This window comes from Lissotriton helveticus, chromosome 9 (genome assembly GCF_964261635.1).
Source record: "Lissotriton helveticus chromosome 9, aLisHel1.1, whole genome shotgun sequence".
Classification (NCBI taxonomy): domain Eukaryota; kingdom Metazoa; phylum Chordata; class Amphibia; order Caudata; family Salamandridae; genus Lissotriton; species Lissotriton helveticus.
Genome location: NC_136070.1, coordinates 884,865,672 through 884,888,424, shown reverse-complemented (window position 1 = coordinate 884,888,424; position 22,753 = coordinate 884,865,672). Strand labels below are relative to the sequence as shown.

Here is a 22,753-nt window from a genome sequence, read left to right as displayed (position 1 = left end):
TGGGTGCATTTCGAAATTCGCGCACATATTCATTCTTTCACTTTCACGGAGATCTTCGACCACGACGGGGATTTCTCCTGACTTTGTTTCCTTCAATTTTTTTTTTTTTTTTTTTTTTAAAATTTTTATTGATATAAAGGCATATTAATCAATCAGGATGATACTTACAAGCTGGTACATTCACATTCGTATAATACAATTCTGGAATCACAATCGGTAGCACCTATGCTGTATTGTAATCTCGTTCTCCCTGTCTAATCTCTGTACATGCTCTTCCGTACATCTTACATCTGTTACCAGTAGTGAACAATTTTTTAAGTATCGGTTCCGCGATGCCCAACATGGGAAACTTTCGTGTAACTTCTAAGAGAAAGTTTCCCCCCCCCTCCCCAACTTTGTGTCATCACTGTTAACTATGTTGCACACTTCCCCTCACATCAGCAGGTTTCCCTGCCCCAGTGTCCTCACCCATGCAAGTTATCCCAACACGTTGCTGCATTTAACACGGAGAAGCATACCTCCCTAGCCCTATCCATCACTCCTCCTCCCCCTCGGAATCTAGTTCATCTCCCTCTGGTAAGGGTTCACAGATCTCACCCCTATAAACATTCCACGCTGTCCACACCTTGTTCCATTTGCGGGGGGCAGCTCGAAGGACATACACAGTTCTTTCCGTGACCATCAGGATATCCATGTGTTCAGCCCATCTGTTTGCAGTGGGCACGTCCGGAGCGTTTCCTTCAATTTTTAATTACCACGGTTACTCTCCATGAGCACCTTATCTTAATTTACTGGCATGTCATTTTTATATATCTTTAGAACACCGGGTGTTCTTGTGAGATGTTCCAGTCCGAGGTTCTTTACTATTTTACACAGTTTGCGCTTTATATGCTTGCGTCATTCTGTTCCTGTTGCTCAGCAACCTACACTCGGTTCTATTTCTCTTTTTTCCTAGAAATAAATCCCCCTGAAGAAGTGCTGTTCTAGCACGAAATGCATTGGGGTTATCCATTCTACCTTATGTTCATACATGCTCCATGAATTTGCAATGGATTTATTTTGAAAAAGATGTGTAAATTCACATAAGAAGACAATTGTTTCTATGGACAGCTTTTGGATTTATAAAAGGAATAAATATATCCACTAAGCTTTGATGTTACCATGTGATTTACTTTTGGTTCATCTATTATTACGCACTTTCAGTGCACCAAGAGTGCTCAGGACAGTTTCTTACTCTCTGTAAGACTTCCTTTTTTCTCATTACAATGGAAGAAGAACATGTGGACCAAAGATGCACTAGATAAACTCCGGTTTCCAAGTGTTATTGTACTTAAAACATTTTTTAACATAATTATTCTACATGTTTATACAAAGCAATACACAAAGATAGGTACATATCTATAGTAAAATAAATGATTATAAGCGTATCTGTCTCATGGATGTATTTCTCTCTATTCTGCATACTTTCACTTATAATTAGTATATTTCTCTATACACTACTTTCTTGCCCACAGGACAGATCTATACATTTGCTAATTTAACTAATTAATATATGGATTGCATTTATTTCCAGGAAAAAGAAGATCTATCATCTGTATTTACCATCATGAATTTAGTCATGACTGTTATGGACATCATTCTTGGTGGCACTGAGACTATCACCACCACCACCTCATACGGATTACTTGCTCTCATGAAGCATCCTGAAATTCTAGGTAAAAACTATTACTATAAATTGACATTTTATCGAAGAATATTGATTTATCGTTTGCCTGTCTATATACTGTTTTCACAGAGTCTCTAGTACATGCATCACTGTAAATATTGTTTATCTGCTGGGCTGTTGAGATCAACCAAACTTCCAACAACTAACGTCACATAAAACAATTACATTTGTTTCTGGTCAGAAGATTCACAGTTCAGTATACAACAAAGTACTTCATTTAGCCCTTGATGGATAGCCTGCAAAACATCTGGCATATCATAGTCCGCTCTTCTGGTGGTCTAGTGACCTGTCTGCCTAAGGTGAAGTGCCTACCTGTTTGATGGGGATTTTTGCAGAAAGTTGGTAATTTTCTTAGTTTTTCAAAGACAAATCCACAAAATAGAGAGGCCAGTGTTTTTGGAAAGGAAAAAAACAATGTCCCTGACATGTCGTGTTTTTTTCCTCAGCATTAGATAAGACATCTAAGAATATTTCATGCCCAAGGCTGTCATGTTTTGTTTGGTGGCCCAAGACATGAAAAAAGCGAGATGATTAATGTCAGAGGGCCACCCTTTGTCAAGTGTTCCTTCCAATGTCATTGACACTGGCAGGTGGGAGGGATGGTGCATGTTTTTGACAACAAAGGCAGCTGACGTTTGGCTCATCTAAAACATAGTGGCCCATCAAACTTCAAATAAGGCGGAGAACTGAGAGACGAGAGTGAGACATTGATACATTTTTTAAAGGTGTCCCATGACTCTTCATCTGGATAAGAGGCCCAATGGTATAGTCACTATTTGGTTAATGTTTTTCCATTGTAGTAGTTAAATTACAGCTAAATGTCATCCAGGTCAAATAAAAATCTTACTTTTTTTGTGAAATGCCATGTTATTCACAATGGTAGGGAGGGATTAAGAAAGCCTGTTGCAGGAAATAGAGGCATTGTAAGATAAAGTGTTGCATCCTGTAAGAGTGAGCTGGATGTAGGAAACTTTCAAAGGAGAAAGCAAGGAGGAACTAATAGTGATAGATGGGTAAGCCAGTGACCAGCTACAAAAAGACACCCTTTAGTGATGACAGTGGAATTAACTATGAAATGTGATTTAAAGTTGGTTCTTATTCCAATCAGTAGCAGGGAAAGAGTAAAGGTCACAGATGTATACTGCTTGAGTTCCAAAATAGGAAAGGTATGCATTTTGTATTATTTGTGCACAATGTTTTGGCAGTCCAAGAAGAATCACACTCCTGTTCTCTAAACACAATTCTGGCCTGATAACAATAAGAGTTCTTCCCAGTGAAAGAAAAATTAAATACTTTTAAAGGTTTTAAGGAGTTTAAAGGAAGCTGAATAATTTTCCTCAGAAGTGATGAAAGGCGTGGAGTTACCAAAAAGCTATCTAGGTTGTTACTCTTCACAGCATGGCTGGAATTGGGGAGGACCAAGAACAGATGGCCACCAAACAAAGAATCAGACAGGGGGTTTGACCTAGGCTTTGTTTTTTTCCTAGTTACCTTATAGCTGGTTTTGGACATTTCGGAGCTGACATAGAATATTTAGAATTATTGATGTGTAACCATCGATTACAGGGATGTTTTTAACTGAGAGTTTCAGAGTGACATCAAGTAGACAATGAGAGCAAAGCACTGCTTGTCTATGATATCACTCAGAACCCCGAGGTGAATAACATCCCCACAGATCACTTTTTACCTATCTTTTTATTTTATGTATGACCCCTAAAATCATCTGCCCTTGCTTTGAATTGTAGTGATTTTTCTTCTGGGTACAATTTGGTTCCCTTTTAGTCAAATATATGACGTTACAATGCAAACAACTACAAAGCATGCTTTTACATCGCATGATTTTACAATGCATACCATTACAACAATTTTTTTTTAAATGGCCATTACAACACATTCTATTACAACGCATACCACTACAACGCATAATTCTTTTAGTGCAACAGTAGGGTAAGTGTTGGATAGTGTAGGGGTAAAAATTACTATTCACCCTCCAGTGAGTGTACTGAAGGGAAAGTGTTGGATAGCGTAGGAGTACAAATTACTTTTCCCACTCCAGTGACTGCAACAGTAGGGAAAGTATTGGATAGCGTAGGGGTAAACATTACTATTTCCACTCCAGTGAGTTCAACAGTAGGGAAAGTGTTGGATGGCGTAGGGGTAAAAATTACTATTCCCACTCCAGTGAGTGCAACTGTAGGGAAAGTGTTGGATAACGTAGGGGTAAAGATTACTATTCCCAACTACCCGTAAACCCGTACCCTCCCTAAAACCTAAATTTCTCCATTACTAACCTTATACTGCGTTGTGAGGACATGTGTTGTATTGGCATGCATTGTAATGGCATGCGTTGTAACGACATGAGTTGTAATGGCATGCGTTGTAATGGCATGCGATTAAAAGACACTTGTGTTGTAAAAGTTGCGTTGTAAAGACATTGCGATGTAATGCCTGCATTGTAATGGACGTTTCCCCTTTAGTTTTGTGTAATAAATGTTTTAGGCTGTCTCTGCTTTGCACAGCCACACATAATACATTTGTTTTCATTACATTATATTAGGAATATGATGTACTTTTTATCTGTTATTCAGGGATTCTTCTCGGGATTCAGTCTGCATATTTCATCCAAGGTTGCAGAGAACACATAACAACTCTGGGGCCAATTCCGATCTCGGTCGGAAGGACACCAAATCGTGTTTGGCATTAGCGGATCGGATTCTGAATTTCCGCCCAGTTCGTACACGGGTCCGGACGGCGAAGTACGATGCGAACAAGCGCAAAATCTCCGTCCAACTCGTTTCCGGGTCCGGACTGCTCCGTATGTCTCGGCCGTAAACTAACCGTGGCGCGCAATGAAGGTGAATTTCGACCGAGCCAGTACGATGATCGATTCGGACAGCCGGATCGAGTCGGAGATTCCGGCTTGCAATAGCTCCCGGAGTTGGGCTTTGGGGGCCCGCATCGGACCCCCTGTTACCCGCAGCCTTATGACTCGGACACAGTGGGAGAACCAACACAGGCATGTATGATGCAGATGGCACCAACGCGTATCCACTGTGGGGGGTGCACGTTTCCGCAACGTACCCATTCAGTCAATGGGAGCCCATGTATACATCGTACGATCGGCTCCCATTGACTTCTATGGGACTCCGACCGAACCGAGTCAGACAGCATACAGCCGTATCGTACTCGCTCGGTCGGACTGCAGGAGTCCGGATCGGTCGGAAAACACCCCAGATCCGGCTCAGTCGGAGTGCTTTCCAACCGAGATCGGAATCTACCTCATAGTGTTCTGTTTACTTTGCCAGCATCTAACGTTCTAGACATAACATGGTAGCAAAGCTGCAGTTTTCAAACACAGTAGTATTGATCATGTAAACTGTCTCTCGTCCCCTTGGGTGCAGAGAGGAGAATTCCGGCAGAGAGAAATGTCCTGGAACAAATGCACTCAGAGCCTGACATGCAGCCTTGCATAAACTGAGTTTAAACTCATAATGTTGGCCACCTAACTAAATACTTCAGGTATGTGGTATATTGCCAGTGCCAGAGATCACTTATATATCCCTGTGTCCCCATAGTAAGGGCAGGCCTAGACAGGTAGATAGTTTGCCATGGTGGGGATGTTTATTTTATACAATCTGATATTAATGCTAACTACTTTGTTTAGTTTCATCTGCCTAGTGATCGCAGCACATATACTGCATAATAGACTACGAAAATGTCAATAATTGTTTAGTAAACATTATTTTGTGTCTCTCGCCTTCACTGCGGGCATGCATGAGTGAGTGACAAGAGTTAAGGATTTGTTTCCACTGTTCCCTTGAGGACTAGTGTGTCATGTTTTATGTTGCCAAAATCACTTACTACTCTAGGAAGGTTAGGAGTTTAGATGAGGCACTGTGAGCCAGCCAGGATTTGGGCTGGCAGATACTGACATTATAGAGAGACTCAGTCCCAACACTCTGATGTCCTGTCATCCCAAGGCACACTTCTGCTTTACCAGTAAAACCTCTACGACATGAAGCTACCAACATTGGTCTGGGACTTATTTAACAGGTCTCCTGAGTAGTACTTGTGTGTGCCCATAGTACCCATACACCTCCTCCGGGGTTGTCCATGGTGTTGAGGATTAATCCTCCACAGTATTTTAGGACGCACCTAATTTTTTCTATTTGTTTTTCAAGCTTGAACCTTAAAAATGATTACCCATATTAGTGTAAGCACTATGTTTCAATGAAAGTTTTATTAATGGTGGCATCTCAGCCTATAGCTGTAGCTGACAATTGTAGACCTGCTGTCTCTGCACATTCAAATTTACTTGGCCTTAGCAATGTTGGTGGTGACATAATTTTCATGGTTGAAGACCACAATGCCTATTATTTTGAAGTATTTTATTCTTGGGTCAATTTTCCAGCTGTGGATGCTAATACACATTTTATGAATAAATTGATGTTCCACCAGCACAACAATTAAGTATCAGTTCTTATGAATTTCACTTTCACATTGGAAATATCAAAATTGGTTCTGAGGTGCCTTTATACACATACTAAGTTGTGTACGCATGTATCCCCTTATTAATGAGGGGTCACCTGGCCAGCACTAGCTGGTGATATACCATACCCTGACCTACAAAATCTCGATTGTAATGAGCCATAGCAATTATACAATGGTCTAGTTTCACCTCCATTTTGTGAGCTGAAGTTTCCCTGTTCCCCAGATTGCAGTGAACCAAAGACCAGGAGAAGGTAAGGAGGCAGACTAGTGTTGTCTCTTTCCTATAATTTAAAAATTGATTTTCCTACCTGTGATTGCATCATTTGTAACTGTTTTGCTTGTGGTTGTTACAATTTGAAAATTAATGCTTTTAACCTGCCAGTGATTACATCATTTTGCACCTGATTTGCTTAGAAACCTGAGGTTTTACTTTCTCCGTCACTGTTTCATTTAACCTGTTGAATTGTGGGATTGGCAGTCCAAAATCTGTTGTTGTTTTATTCTCACATCCCTCATGACTACTTGCTGTTTCTCCTAATTTCTCCCTTGCTCTGTGCTCAGACCTGTATGTTAAGCAAGCTACCCCATCTTTAATTTTGTGTTAGCAAGTGAGTGAAACCAGATTCCCCCTTCTCTCCCTTAGCAACAGGGATATTCTACATCAGAGAGTGAACAGAGGGTGCTCTGAGACAACAGTAATCTGTTGCAAGCTGTTTAAGTTGTGTCTATTAGGGATTTTGTACTTGTTTTTTAGCTGGATGATTGCTTTGAGTAAAGTTTTATACAAACAGTATTGTTAGAGGGCAAAGTTTGTTAGATCCTTACCTTCGGAAGACCAAAGTGTGGATTGAGCCTGTCTGTCTCCAAGGAGATTCTGAATTGAGGAGCAGCTTCCAACTCCCTGACCAGCAAACGTTGCCTGAGGTCGGAGGGACCTTATATTGTCTGCTATTGGATGGTACATGTGTGCACTGATTGGTGGTTGCATTTGCGGTTTCTATTGGATTAGGGTTAGTGTTCTCGTTGGTTTTTGAGGGTACTGATTGGTTCCTGGGCCAGTGATTCTATTGATGTAGGGCTTAGGGTTACTGGTCTGATTGGTGGATAGGTAACAACATGTCTTTATCCTGAGCAAAAAATAGTAATGTCCAAGAGTACGAAGATCTTCTTCTTTAATTTCAAGTATTCATTTCAAGACTGTCACATCCAGTAATAGAATATTTACAATATTGTTGGTACATTGGTAAGTACATTCACAACCAGGCAATAGGCATAGCTAACACGTGTTTCGTCATTGGGTCATCACCCTTCGACTTCCTCAGGGCAATACTATGTATGAATTCCAAAGGGCACGTTTGTTCCAAATTCTTTGAAACCTCTGCCTTCAAATAGTCCATAATAACATTGTATATATTTAGAAGATCTTACAATTCCAGCTGAGAGTACTCCCATATGATACCCATGTGATTGATGGATAGGTTTAGGGTTTAAGATTGGTTCCTGGTGCTGGGCTTTCTATTGGACGTAGGGCTTAGGGTTTCCTGTGTGCTTGGTTGCTGGGACTAGTGATGGGACGAGGGCTAGGGTTAGGCTTTCTATTGGATATAGGGCTTAGGGTTTCCTGTGTGATTGGTTGCTGGGACTAGGGTTGGGACTAGAGGTGGGGTTAGGTTTTCTATTGGATATAGGGCTTAGGGTTTCCTGTGTGATTGGTTGCTGGGACTAGGGTTGGGACTAGAGGTGGGGTTAGGTTTTCTATTGGGTATAGGGCTTAGGGTTTCCTGTGTGATTGGTTGCTGGGACTAGAGTTGGGACTAGGGCTGGGCTTAGGCTTTCTATTCGATATAGGACCTAGGGTTTCCTGTGTGATTGGATGCTGGGAATAGGTTTGGGACTCTGGTTGGGGTTTAGCCTTTCTATTGGACGTAGGGTTTAGGGTTTTGTGCCTAATTGAGTGCTTGGACTAGGGCTATGATTGGTTGCCAGGTCTTTGTCTCCTATTGGTTATAGGGTTTAGGGCTAGTGTTATGATTGGTTATTGTTTGGACTAGGGTTCACATTGGCTGAAGGGGTCTTCTGACTACTTGGGCTATATAAGGCCAGCGTTCAGGGTGTCTCAGCCCGGGTGTCGAGTCTAAAGGTGGAGAGGACACGGGTGAGTGCCTGTTTGAGCCTGTTCGAGACAGATCGGGACTAGGACCAAAAATGCTACCCAATTTTATACACAACAATACCCACCCTACACTACCCACATTCAGAGTAACACATTCACAGCACATGCACTCTCCTAATTCACTACAAACTAAACTTATACAAAATTCAATGTCTCAGCACCCACTACAAAACCGCACAAACCACACCTATACACACTTCTATCCCAGCTTCCACAAATTTCCACCACCACCTACAAACAGTACACAACTCTATCCTATACCACTAGCCAATACACTCATGACTAACACAACCCAATCAACACCACACTGAATTAGATTCCAACCAGACACACTCCCTGCTCTTATTACTCCTAATAGACCCCTTTTTGCCACCAACAATCCTATGCTCAGCCTTCCATAATTTCTCCAACCAAAACCTTCCTCTTCTTTCGACCACAATAAGACAACCACACAGCATTTACATTCTACTGCACCACACACATTACCTCTTGCAGCAAACAAGTCTAAGATAAACACTCACAACTCTATTTCATCCCCTCTTACACACAACATACACTTTACTCACAAACACATCACCACCCCCTTTACCTTACAACTTTCACTCACAAGCAATACAATACTGACAAATCCATCTCATATAACAACAACATTAGCATCTCTTTTCACTACTCCTCAAAAACAAAACATTTCACACAAACCATCACAACAAAATCTCTCAAGCTCAACACCTCATAATAATTACCATCACAAACTACAAACATACACTCACCATTCAAATTACACAAACGAACAAACTCCAATACCAACCTTTCACTCTTCCACCACACCCAACACATATACAGCATCACAGCAACTCTCTTTCAACCGCATCTCATCCATTGGACAATTTAGAACCTTGCCACATGACCCACATGCTGCACTGTCACCCCTAACTCATACAGTTTTCGCCGTAGACAGACATAAACAAAATAAGCAACATGCCATACCTCTCAACTTCACTCCTCTATGTCTACTGCACAACAGGGTTACACCCAAAAAAAAACAGCACACAAACTCACTATCAGACACCATCTCCACCACCTACGTATGCAGACCCATCAAAATGCCTTCTTAGCCTGCTGGACAAAGAACAGGATACAGAAAAGCTACACGATTGGTATCCTCATACACCTAATACCAACACTAAGGACACACCAGCTGCAAGCCCACAAAATACTCCTCACTTCTCTTCAAAACAAAGTCACACTATCTTCAAAGCACATTCTCTAAACTATCTACTAACTAATTTACTAATAAATGCCCGATCACTTTCTAAGAATAAACATCACATCCAAGTCCTTCTCACTGATGCAAAACCAGACTTACTATTCATAGCTGAATCATGGTTAGAGATGATAAAGCTCAATTCCTGCATGAAGCCATTCATCTAGGCTATCAAATGGTCACCCAAAATAGTATAGGCAAAAAAGGAGGTGGCCGACCTGTTGTGTTCTGGCAAACATTACATATCACTAAAGTTGACAACCTCTCCATAAAAGATTGCGGGGCCCTTTTCACCAGATGCAATACTACTCGAAGTGTGGCTCACCGATTAGAGCGGCAGACCCTGAGGCAGAGGTCGGGCTCGGGACCAGGGTTCAATTCCCGGCGCAGCAGGGTCTTGGGCTCAATGTCCACGGACTCGATAATTCTCGCCTAGGTGCCTACTCTAATCATGGGTCCCACTCTGCAACTCTGGGCAATAGCTTGCTTAACCTCCACAACGGCCCCGAAAGCCCTAGGATGCCTGGCCTCACCTTGGAGGTGCCCAGTAAGGGGGCATCTCACAGGGAAAGCCAGGAAGGGTACTACAGCGGTATACAGTGCCAAGATACCTTTCAGGTGATAGTGCGCTTTACAAGTATCCACACATATACATTTACATTTACACCGTCTTCCTCCTGTAACTTTCTGCTCCTTTACAGACCTCCACTTAGAAAGGCAACATTCCCATATGCACTTCTAGACATGGTTTCAAACCTGATAACACTGCAATCCAACCTATGTGTTCTTGGTGACTGCAACATGTGGTTCAAAAACCAAATATTCCTGATCCAAAAACAATCATTGCTGGCCTAGAAATCATTACATGGACAAAGCAGACATGTTGGACTCATATGTAAAACAGAGACAAACCATCAGCACTAACCCTTTCACAAAGCTACAATCGTAGAATATTCTAACCCTGCCTCTCTGTTCCTTCAAACACATTTCACACAGAGGGCCCGATTCACAGATCTAACTGAAGACAAAATCCTAAACGTACTACTTTTGGTATTCACAGAAGTTAGGATTTTGTCTTAAGTTTGACTTAGGACAAACTTAAGTTAGGATTTTGTCTTAAGTTTGTCTTAAGTCTGTCTTAGGTTTGTCTTAAGACAAACTTAAGACAAGATCCTAACTTCTGTGAATACCAAAAGTAGTAAGTTTAGGATTTTGTCTTAAGTTAGTTCTGTGAATCGGCCCCAATGAATTTATGGACCTGGTCAAAGCAAGCAGGCCTGCTGGCAGTCAATCTAACCCGTGTCCACCGCAAACCTTCAGGACAATTTTTCTAACAACCTCTGCTGCCACTCCAGTAAGGACAATCATCAACAGCTCCTTAATACTGGAATATTTCCTGAAGAACTTAAAAAGTCATACATACACCCGTTACTGAAAAAAACAAACTTGGACCCGCTGAATCTTTACAACTGCAGACCGATTTCAGATGGACCTTTACTGGGCAAACTGATAGAAAGAGCTGCTTTCGCCTAGATGTCACAATTCACTGAACAAAATTCCATATTTTCAGACTTCCAAACAGAATTCCATCCAGGAAGAGGCGCAGAATCTACCCTCCTTGCCATCTTGGATGACCTGAAGAACACAGTTGACTGCAATGGGGTTGCTGTTCTACTGGTAGAGTGGAGTAAGAAACCTCTGAATGACCATGGACTCCAAGCTATTGATGAGTACCCAAGTGGACAAACTAGCAAGATGAAGCTTTGTTACTATAAAAACTCTGCAACAGATCTTCCCCAATTTAGGATTTCCACACAAGGTCCAGGCTGCCATCTTCCTTGTTTTGTCCAATCTCGATTAGGCCAATAGCCTCCACCATGGATCACCTTTAACGGCCATGAATAGACTACAACACATTGAGAACTCGGCTGCCAGACTACTCTTACATATAAAACTGCAAGACCATATCTCCCCTGCCTTGAAAGCTCTGCATTGGTTACCGTTTGCCAGACGATCCATGTTTAAGCTGCTTTGTATCACCCACAAAGCAATACATGGAGTGGGACCTCTCTTCATCAGGAATAAAATCACCAAACACATTCAACAAAGGAACCTCTACTCTAGAGTGGCACCTTGCCTCAATATCCAAAGATACAAGAAGAAAACAATATGTGGCAACTCATTTTCTGTTCAAGCAGCCAAACTAGGGAACTCCACCCCCCAGCATAAGATCCACAGATAGCCACCTTTATCTTCAGAAAGCTACTCAAGAATTGACTCTTCCCTGCATAACCACCATACACAGACAGCTAGAAATATACATCATTTCTCTCTGTATATAAGCATTTATTTCAACTATAGATATGTAACTATTTATGTGTACACAGAATAAATACTTATGTTTAAAAAATTATCATACATAGTTACATTAGTCTATGTTTTTAACATGTATATAAGTGACTGCAGAAATACATCTTTTTATCATAACTATTTATCTACAATTTCTTCACTATTGATCTACAAATATATATATATATATATATATATATTTCCTACTGGCGATAGCCAGTAGGTATATATAGTTAGGATTTTTTTCCTATGGGATTTTTGAAAATTCTATGTCGAATAACTTTGGCGTTTGAGGACAGAATTGGCTGAAATGTTCAGGAAAATGGAACATTTTGTTTCCGAGCAGCCCCGGAAAATTTGGGGGGGTTTCGTCAAGGGGGGGCCGAGAAAAAAGGGGGTCCCAAAACGTGTTTTTCCCATGCAATTTTCCATAGGGCGGTTGGCCTCACTTTTAGCCTGAACGGCTGAATGGATTTACACCAAACTTGGCAAAATTGTAGGGACTGGTAGCCCGATGTGCCTTTGCTATGTCTCAAGATATAGGCTCCAGTGGTTTTTACGAAAATTAACTTTGAAAAATATATATTGGGCTACATTGGGCTATATATATGTTGGAGCCCAAATGTAGCCCAATGTAGCCCAATGTAGCCCAATGTAGCCCAAAGATGGCCACCAGAGACAAAAAAAACAAATGTAGCCCAAATATCAGCCAGATGTAGCCCAACTATAGCCCAATGACAGAATGTCCCAGAGTGTTCTAAAGAACAACTAGAGTGCTAAGAGTCCTACTTATTACAAAGGTATGGCACACCTGAAGCCATCTTGATTGGAATGAAGTGGTAACTCTTAAAACATTTAATTTAAAAAGGAACAAAATGAGGGGGTTCATTTTGCCATAGAAAGTATGATTAGCGAATATATGACGAAATCCCGCATACCATCAGTCCGTAAAAAAAATCCCGCATGTACTATTAGGCCGCAAATTAAAATAACGAAAACTTTTAGAACGAATATGCCTTTAGCATACACTAAACAACTAAACTACCCTAAACCCTAAAACACTACCCCCAGCATGACCCTACACTACACAAACAGTACAACACTACCCTAAACCCTAAAACACTACCCCCAGCATGACCCTACACTACACAAACAGTACAACACTACCCTAAGCCCTAAAACACTACCCCCAGCATGACCCTACACTACGCAAACACTACAACACTACCCAAAACCCTAAAACACTACACCCCAGCATGACCCTCCACTACGCAAACACTACAACACTACCCTAAACCCTAAAACACTACCCCCAGCATGACCCTACACTACGCAAACACTACAACACAACCCTAAACCCTAAAACACTACCCCCAGCATGACCCTACACTACGCAAACACTACAACACAACCCTAAACCCTAAAACACTACCCCCAGCATGACCCTACACTACGCAAACACTACAACACTACCCTAAACCCTAAAACACTACCCCCAGCATGACCCTACACTACGCAAACACTACAACACTACCCAAAACCCTAAAACACTACACCCCAGCATGACCCTATACTACGCAAACACTACAACACTACCCTAAACCCTAAAACACTACCCCCAGCATGACCCTACACTACGCAAACACTACAACACTACCCAAAACCCTAAAACACTACACCCCAGCATGACCCTACACTACGCAAACACGACAACACTACCCTAAACCCTAAAACACTACCCCCAGCATGACCCTACACTACGCAAACACTACAACACTACCCTAAACCCTAAAACACTACCCCCAGCATGACCCTACACTACGCAAACACTACAACACTACCCTAAACCCTAAAACACTACCCCCAGCATGACCCTACACTACGCAAACACTACAACACTACCCTAAACCCTAAAACACTACCCCCAGCATGACCCTACACTACGCAAACACTACAACACTACCCAAAACCCTAAAACACTACCCCCAGCATGACCCTACACTACGCAAACACTACAACACTACCCAAAACCCTAAAACACTACCCCCCAGCATGACCCTACACTACGCAAACACTACAACACTACCCAAAACCCTAAAACACTACCCCCAGCATGACCCTACACTACGCAAACACTACAACACTACCCAAAACCCCAAAACACTACCCCCAGCATGACCCTACACTACGCAAACACTACAACACTACCCTAAACCCTAAAATACTACACCCCAGCATGACCCTACACTACGCAAACACTACAACACTACCCAAAACCCTAAAACACTACCCCCAGCATGACCCTACACTACGCAAACACTACAACACTATCCTAAACCCTAAAACACTACCCCCAGCATGACCCTACACTACGCAAACACTACAACACTACCCTAAACCCTAAAACACTACCCCCAGCATGACCCTACACTACGCAAACACTACAACACAACCCTAAACCCTAAAACACTACCCCCAGCATGACCCTACACTAAACAACCACCACAACTCTACACTACACTAACACAACACTACACTACACAACACTACACTACACAATCACTAACCCACGAAAAAATTAACACAAACCCACTTACCTCTCTCGTCATCGTGGTTTTCACAACGCAAATGCATTTACCATACATGCCTTTAAAACGTAATTCTTTGTAAAGGCATGCGCGATAAATGCACATGCGTTTTGAAAAAATGCGGGATAATGGTATGCGAGGTCAATGACCTTGCGGGATAATGGTATGCGGACTGAAAGTCTGCGGGATAAAAAATGCGGGAAAATGGCTGCAAACCATGATTAGCAGCAGACTTCCCTGGTGAGCACTAGCTTTACTACAGTGATCTAATGAGCAACTAGAGTGCTAACATTCAGAATTTATGGCAAATGTGTGACACATCTGAATGCCTTCTTGATAGAACCAAAGTAAACAAGCATTGAAAATGCAATAGATCTCGCCCTCGTTTAAGTTAAAGCCATTCTGTTTGTAATGAGGTGGCTTTTTAGCTTTGCTTTTATTAGTGTTTTTAAAACTTTCATGTAAATAACATGCATATGTATGCATATATGTATATGTATGCATGCATTTATATTTATATAGATATGCAGATTTTATATGTTTATATATGTATATTACCTACTGGCGATAGCCAGTGGGTATATATAGTTAGGATTTTTTCTCTATGGGATTTCTGAAAATTCTATGTCTAATAACTTTGGCGTTTGTGGACCGAATTGGCACATTTTGTTTCTGAGCAGCCCCTGAAAATTTGGGGGGGTTTCGTCAAGGGGGGGCCGAGAAAAAAGGGGGGTCCCAAAACGCGTTTTTCCCATTCATTTTTCCATAGGGCGGTTGGACTCACTTTTAGCTCGAACGGCTGAATAGATTTACATGAAACTTGGCAAAATTGTAGATATGGTTTGCCCGACGTGCCTTTGCTATGTCTCAATATATGTGCTCCAGTGGATTTTGAGAAATTAACATTTAAAAAAATATATATATCTGTGACAGCGCTCCGGTTAGCGCCCCGGTTCGCGTACCTGACGCGTAACGGAACTTCGCAAAGCGAAGCTGATTGGCTCTCCGGTGTCTGTCAACATTCTAAACAGTCCGGAGCGGCCGCCATCTTGTCTCTCGGTACGATCGAGAGACAAGATGTGGTGAAAAACGAAGGGGGAAATGAAGGAAAGGGGGCAAGGTAGACCACTCCTGACCCCCTAGGATTGATGAGGGGGATATTAAAGTGCCCCGCGGGGCAAAAAATTAAAAAAAAAAATTTTTGCGATTTTACGCCGTAGAGGCGCGTCCCGGTACGCGAACCGGGCAGCTCACCGGGCAGCTCACCGGGCAGCTAACCGGGCAGCTAACCGGCAGAGTAGCTGTCAACATTGTAAACAGTCCGGAGCGGCCGCCATCTTGTCTTTCGGTAGGTTCGAGAGACAAGATGTGGTGAAAAAAGAAGGGGGAAATGAAGGAAAGGGGGCAAGGTAAACCCCTCCTGACCCCCTAGGATTGATGAGGGGGATATTAAAGTCCCCCGCGATTTTTCGCGGTAGAGGCGCTTCCCGGTACGCGAACCGGGCAGCTAACCGGCAGCGTAACGGGAGTCCGCCATCTTGTGTTTTTGGAGCGTCCGGTTCGCGTACCGGGTAGCGTAACAAGGGGAAAACCAAGAGAAACAGTAAAAAAAAAATTAAGGGAATAGATTTCCAGCAAACTTGGCAAAATTGTAGGGACTGTTTGTTTGATGTGCCTTTGCAAGGCCTCAAGATATGTGCACGTGTGGATTTTGTCTAATTAAGGTTAAAAAAAGAAATATATATCTGTAAGCGTGCTCCGGCACGCTTACGTTACGGGTTTTGTTTGCGCTGCAGAGCCGATACGTCACGGTTATGCGACGCGTCATGAGGCGTCTCACGTGGCTACGTGATACGTCACGTAATAAAGAATATATTTTACAGCTATAGATATTAGCTTTTAAAAAACCAATGAAATTCACTGAAAAAACCATAGGTTATAGACCATATATAGTTAGGAATTTGCATTTACAAAACCTTGAAAATTCACTGAAAAAACCATAGGTTAGAGACCATATATAGTTAGCTGGACATTTTATTGACATAAAACCAATGAAATTCCATATATAGTTAGTTGCACTAACTATATATCGCGCACCCGCAATCCACTGCTGATGATGTCACATATTACATCATTCATGACATGGTCAGTGACATCACTGATGACATCACTGATGACATCTCAAATGACATCTCAAATGACATCACTGATGACATCACTGATGACATCTCAAATGACATCACTGATGACATCATGACCAATACCAGTTACTACATACGCACTCACTGATTCCTACGTCTACACACACATTCACTCATTCACCCATACAATCACTCATACATACAGTCACTCATTATTACAACACTATCATATGCACTCATACACCTATGCAGACACTCACACACTGCCACTCATCCATGGAGTTACTCACACACCTAGTCAGTCCTGTAAAGAATCAATCACACTTCCATTTCCTCATCTATACAGTTAAACACAGAACACCATACTTCAGTGACATCACTGATGACATCACTGATGACATCTCAAATGACATCACTGATGACATCTCAAATGACATCACTGATGACATCATGACACACCAATACCAGTTACTACATACGCACTCACTGATTCCTATGTCTACACACACATTCACTCATTCACCCATACAATCACTCATACATACAGTCACTCATTATTACAACACTATCATATGCACTCATACACCTAGTCAGTCCTGTGAAGAATCAATCACACTTCGATTTCCTCATCTATACAGTTAAACACAGAACACCATACTTTTCACACATATACTAACACATACTTACTCTCTTATACAATCACTGATACAAGTACACATTGATATGCACAGAGTCACACACCTCCCAGCCAGCCACACACACACTCAGTCTTCCATACATCCACTCATTCTTCAATATGTAAAACATATTTAAACTTTACAAAAACACACAGGCACTAGATGATGTCATCAGTGATGTCATTTGAGATGTCATCAGTGATGTCATCAGTGATGTCATTTGAGATGTCATCAGTGATGTCATCAGTGATGTCACTGACCATGTCATGAATGATGTAATATGTGACATCATCAGCAGTGGATTGCGGGTGCGCGATATATAGTTAGTGCAACTGACTATATATGGAATTTCATTGGTTTTATGTCAATAAAATGTCCAGCTAACTATATATGGTCTCTAACCTATGGTTTTTTCAGTGAATTTTCAAGGTTTTGTAAATGCAAATTCCTAACTATATATGGTCTATAACCTATGGTTTTTTCAGTGAATATATATATATATATATATATATATATTACGCTCTTCACCATCCCAGGGTCCCGGGAAAGAAATGACAGCACTCGGGGGTATCTTGCTCACACGGTAGTTTATTAACTACAAGTACGCCACAATATATATATATATATATATATATATATTGGCTTGTGGAGATATTAGTAAGATATGCTGGTATTGACAGAAGTATGCTCCAGGAAAAAATCGAGCTGTTAGAGAAAGAAATTGAGCCACAAGGGGATCCACAGTTTAAATAATAAAAAATGGTGAAGGAAATGAATGTTCGCCTTAAGAAGGGGGAAGAAAAAATAAAAAACAGAAAAAGTTAGAAGTTCAGGCGCGACAGAGACGATTATGCGAACGGACAAATCTTTACGTTCACTAAAAGATATGATTCAATGCGGGTGGCTACTGCAAATAAACAGATGGGCAATGCTGAAGAAAGAACAAATCGAAGAGCTGTAGAATCCCCATCGGTCTCAGACCTTAGCTCAGCCATGGAAAGTGGGTCCGAGTCAGATAATTTGGGAACAAGGTCAGAGGTAAACAGTATTAAGCTAACTTTGGGGGAAGAGTTGGAGATTCTGAAAAGCAGCCGCAGGGATACGCTAAGACCGTGCAACAAAGTGCCCGTCAAAAAAGGCCACCAAGGAGAAGAAGGGGGCGTAGGCAAGCAAGGAGACGGCGCCAAGAAGCGTGGGAGAGGCAGAGCATGCAAGAGGTTGAGCTAGGGGCGGGATTAAATGAGAATCAAGCAGTCAGCCCCCCCTCATCTAACAGCAACAACACCATTATTAGCAGGCATCGACCTTTCAGCAGCAGAGAAACAGCTCTTAGCTTTGGGTTTTTCCTTTTGCCAGGAGTCTAACTTCAGCTACACCCAAACCCGTGCAGACATATACAGGTTCATACAGAAACTAAAGTTAAAAAAGTTTCATCAGCAACGGGGCACCCAGGGCGGAATGGAAGAGGTAGCGACATCACAGAACCCTGGGATGCAAGGCCTTGTAGGGGCAGATTATGAACTTCTGTATGATATGCAAAAATCGGAAAGAGGAGAGGAAGTTCCATGGGATTCTTCCTGCTCATCTCATGCGATATCTGTGTTGTGGGAAGAAAATATGCAGCCTACACAAGTATATGGGATGAATGTCAAGCCTCGCACTCCTTTTAAACAGAAATCCAAATTTATACCCATCATGGCTGGGATTCAATCGATGTTTTTAATGAACAATTGATAGCACAAGTAAAAAGACTCAACTTTGTTACCAAAAACTCAAAAAGGAACATTTCAAATCATGAGAGGAAATACTGGCAGCTTGTTAATAAATTGAAGGAAAATCACCAAATTATAATACAAAACTCAGACAAAGGAGGTAATTTGGTGTTATGGCCCCTACAAGATTATCTTGAGGAGGCATATAGTCAGCTGAACAACATTGAATGCTGTAGAAAGGTTTCATTGACAAAATACAAGGATACTCAAGAGGAATTGTTCGCGCAATTATTGGCCTGGAAGAAGCTTGTTTCCTTCCCAGTATAAGAATTGGCTTGGTAGTTTGGTTTGCCCTGTTCCCATCATGCACTGGGACAGGAACAGACTAATTTGCATATAGCCAAGTTCTGAGCTGGGATGGTGCAGTGAGCTAAAAAACGGTGATGGATCAATCCCTGATCTTTGGACTGGGTAAGAGTGGTCTGCTTAATTGAGGAACTCTGTTCATCACCACCCCCTTTTCTGAATCATTTTGTCCACCATAAGCGTGGAAGGGTATACTCAGATGTGAGTCCCTTGCTCATTGCACCATCAGGATTCAAGCAAGCCGGGCCGACGATGCCTGAAATGGCAGAAACCGGTCCCTGGAAGCTTGTTTCCTTCCCAGTATAAGAATTGGCTTGGTAGTTTGGTTTGCCCTGTTCCCATCATGCACTGGGACAGGAACAGACTAATTTGCATATAGCCAAGTTCTGAGCTGGGATGGTGCAGTGAGCTAAAAAACGGTGATGGATCAATCCCTGATCTTTGGACTGGGTAAGAGTGGTCTGCTTAATTCAGGCACTCTGTTCATCACTACCCCCTTTTCTGAATCATTTTGTCCACCATAAGCGTGGAAGGGTATACTCAGATGTGAGTCCCTTGCTCATTGCACCATCAGGATTCAAGCAAGCCGGGCCGACGATGCCTGAAATGGCAGAAACAGGTCCCCGGAAGCTTGTTTCCTTCTCAGTATAAGAATTGGCTTGGTAGTTTGGTTTGCCCTGTTCCCATCATGCACTGGGACAGGAACAGACTAATTTGCATATAGCCAAGTTCTGAGCTGGGATGGTGCAGTGAGCTAAAAAACGGTGATGGATCAATCCCTGATCTTTGGACTGGGTAAGAGTGGTCTGCTTAATTCAGGCACTCTGTTCATCACCACCCCCTTTTCTGAATCTGGAAGGGCATTGGGCTACTTAATTGGGAGGAATTTAAATATCTTAAAAAAGAACAACCAATCATCCCGGTAATTTATTTTATACCTAAAATCCACAAAAGCATGGATAAACCACCGGGACGTCTCATTATTGCTGCATGCGATGGACTTTTGGAAAACCTTTCGAGGTATTGTTGTATTCTACTTGTTGCATATTCCTATGCATGCCTTTACCTACTTCATGCCTTCTAGTGGAATGCCTCTGCACTGTGATGCACCATGGAATGTTGGGTTCTGGTTGAAGATAAGCCACAGTTATGATGGGGCTAAGCTGCCTGCTGGCTGCTCCTGGTGGGGTTTGTTCCAGGATACTTAACACCTTACAATAAATCTACATAAAATACCTCAACTATTCTGGACTCATTTACAACATTTTGATGGCGACGAGGATGGGATGAGTGTAGAAAGTAGATTGCTTCGATCTTGAAAGGCGCTTGAAACAGCTATTATATACTATTGTGCCACTGTGTTGTTCTTTATTGAAAAAATGTCCTTCTTTTTTTTAATAAAATATTGTTTGTATAAATTTATGATATTATTTTTTAACTTTGAATGTATTGGCTTATTACCACTGAGTCATACATCTTTTTAAATAATGTGTTATTATGTATGACCTTCTACCTAAATTAATAAAAAGTATAATTTTTATGTCATTAGTTTTCTCTTTTCCTCTTCATTATTCATTTTGACAAGCAAATAGTAAATTGCCTAGTTTGCTATTCCACATGTTGTTATGTCCCTGACCTAGGAATTGTCATTTTTGGTCACTCAGGGGGTCCTTGTTGTTTCCACCCCAAAAACAAATACAAGACAATGGGCAGCAGGTGTGAACAAATAGGGTCCACCATACGTCCCCATATGGAACGTAAATGTCACAATTACCACACACAGGTGCCTGAATGTGTGCCTGTCTGTTACATCCGCGCATAGCTCTTCACAACAACAGCACCACACCAGACAATGTACATGTCGTACCTCGTCACCCACCTTCAAATGAAGTAGCTGTCGATGAGCTGCTGGCGCAGATCTACTCCTTCCTCCTCTCCACTGTCCTCAGGTGGTGGCCTTGGTTCCTCACCATCGTCCAGGAGCAGGGGGATCCCCTTGTGGATGGCCAGGTTGTGCAGCATACAGCATGCCACACCAATCTTGCACACCTTCCCAGGCGAGTATACCAGTGCACCTCCTGTCCTGTCAAGGCAGCGGAATCTTGACTTCAGCACGCCAAAAGTCTGTTCGATTACACGTCGGGTCCTGCCATGTGCCTCATTGTACCGGATGTCAGCCGGGGTCCTGGGATTCCTTAGCGGGCTCAACAGCCATGGCCTACTGGGATATGCAGAGTCACCTGTGAATGACAAACACCCATTGCAATGTTGCAGAGCCAGAGTGCAGCAGGTAACACACAGCATGCCATATCAGTAGGCATACTCACCCACAATCCAAGCACACTCGGGATGCAGATTTTCCATCATCCGTGGCACCATGCTGTTCCTCATGATGTACGAATCATGTGGAGAGCCAGGATATCTCGCACACACATGGGAAATGGTCATGTCCGCAAGGCACACCACCTGCACATTGATAGAATGATAATGTTTACGGTTTCTATAAATGTGCTCTGTTGCCTGTGGTGGCACCAGACCTACATGGGTACAATCGATGGCACCAACAACATGTGGGATGCGCCCAAGGGGATAGAAGTCACCTTCACAACGGCCAATTCTGCTCCCCTAGGAAAATGAATGTAGCGATTCCTATATAGCATCATAGCTGCAAGAACATCCCTCAGCACCTGGCTGAACATGGGCTGCGACATTCCTCCAGCGCTAGCCATGGTCTCCTGGAAGGAACCTGTTGCAAAAAAGTGGAGTGCTGCCATCACCTTGTATGTGGGTGTGAATGCAGTTGGATAGTGACGGCCAGGCTGCAGGTGGGGCTCCAAAATATCACACAGGATCTTCAGTGTTGGTCTGTCCTGGCGGAATTTCCGTATTATTGCAACATTCTCCATGTCCTCCAGCACAGTCAGGTGACGTAGGAGAGTTGGCCTCCTCCTATTTGAGATGTAAGTTAGAAAATGTCAGTGACAACCATCATGAGATGGCCACAGCACATACCATCAATGATGTCATGGAAAAACGAAGACTGCCTGAGAGATGCATGGCACAACAGGTTACATGGGTGACCTTTTGCCACAAACAGGGGGCACACCTCTCCACTGACAATACACAAGTGCCACAAACACATCTGTGAATGTGAATGCACACATACTGAACCACACAATTCACATGTGCACACAAGGTGCTGCAACATCCGCCAATGTGTTAGAAATTACCATGACTGTATCATACCCATCTGCTGTACCTGTCAC

At 42.3% G+C, this 22,753-nt stretch overlaps 1 protein-coding gene across 1 annotated transcript in view; it reads left to right on the top strand.

Annotated features, from left to right (window-relative positions):
• Nucleotides 1-22,753, top strand: part of LOC144781955 (cytochrome P450 2G1-like) — a 691,701-nt gene that overhangs the window by 563,435 nt on the left and 105,513 nt on the right. Inside the window, exon 6 of the mRNA XM_078661045.1 lies at nucleotides 1,574-1,715. Coding sequence (XP_078517171.1) covers nucleotides 1,574-1,715 — 142 coding nt within the window. The remainder of the gene's footprint in view (nucleotides 1-1,573; nucleotides 1,716-22,753) is intronic.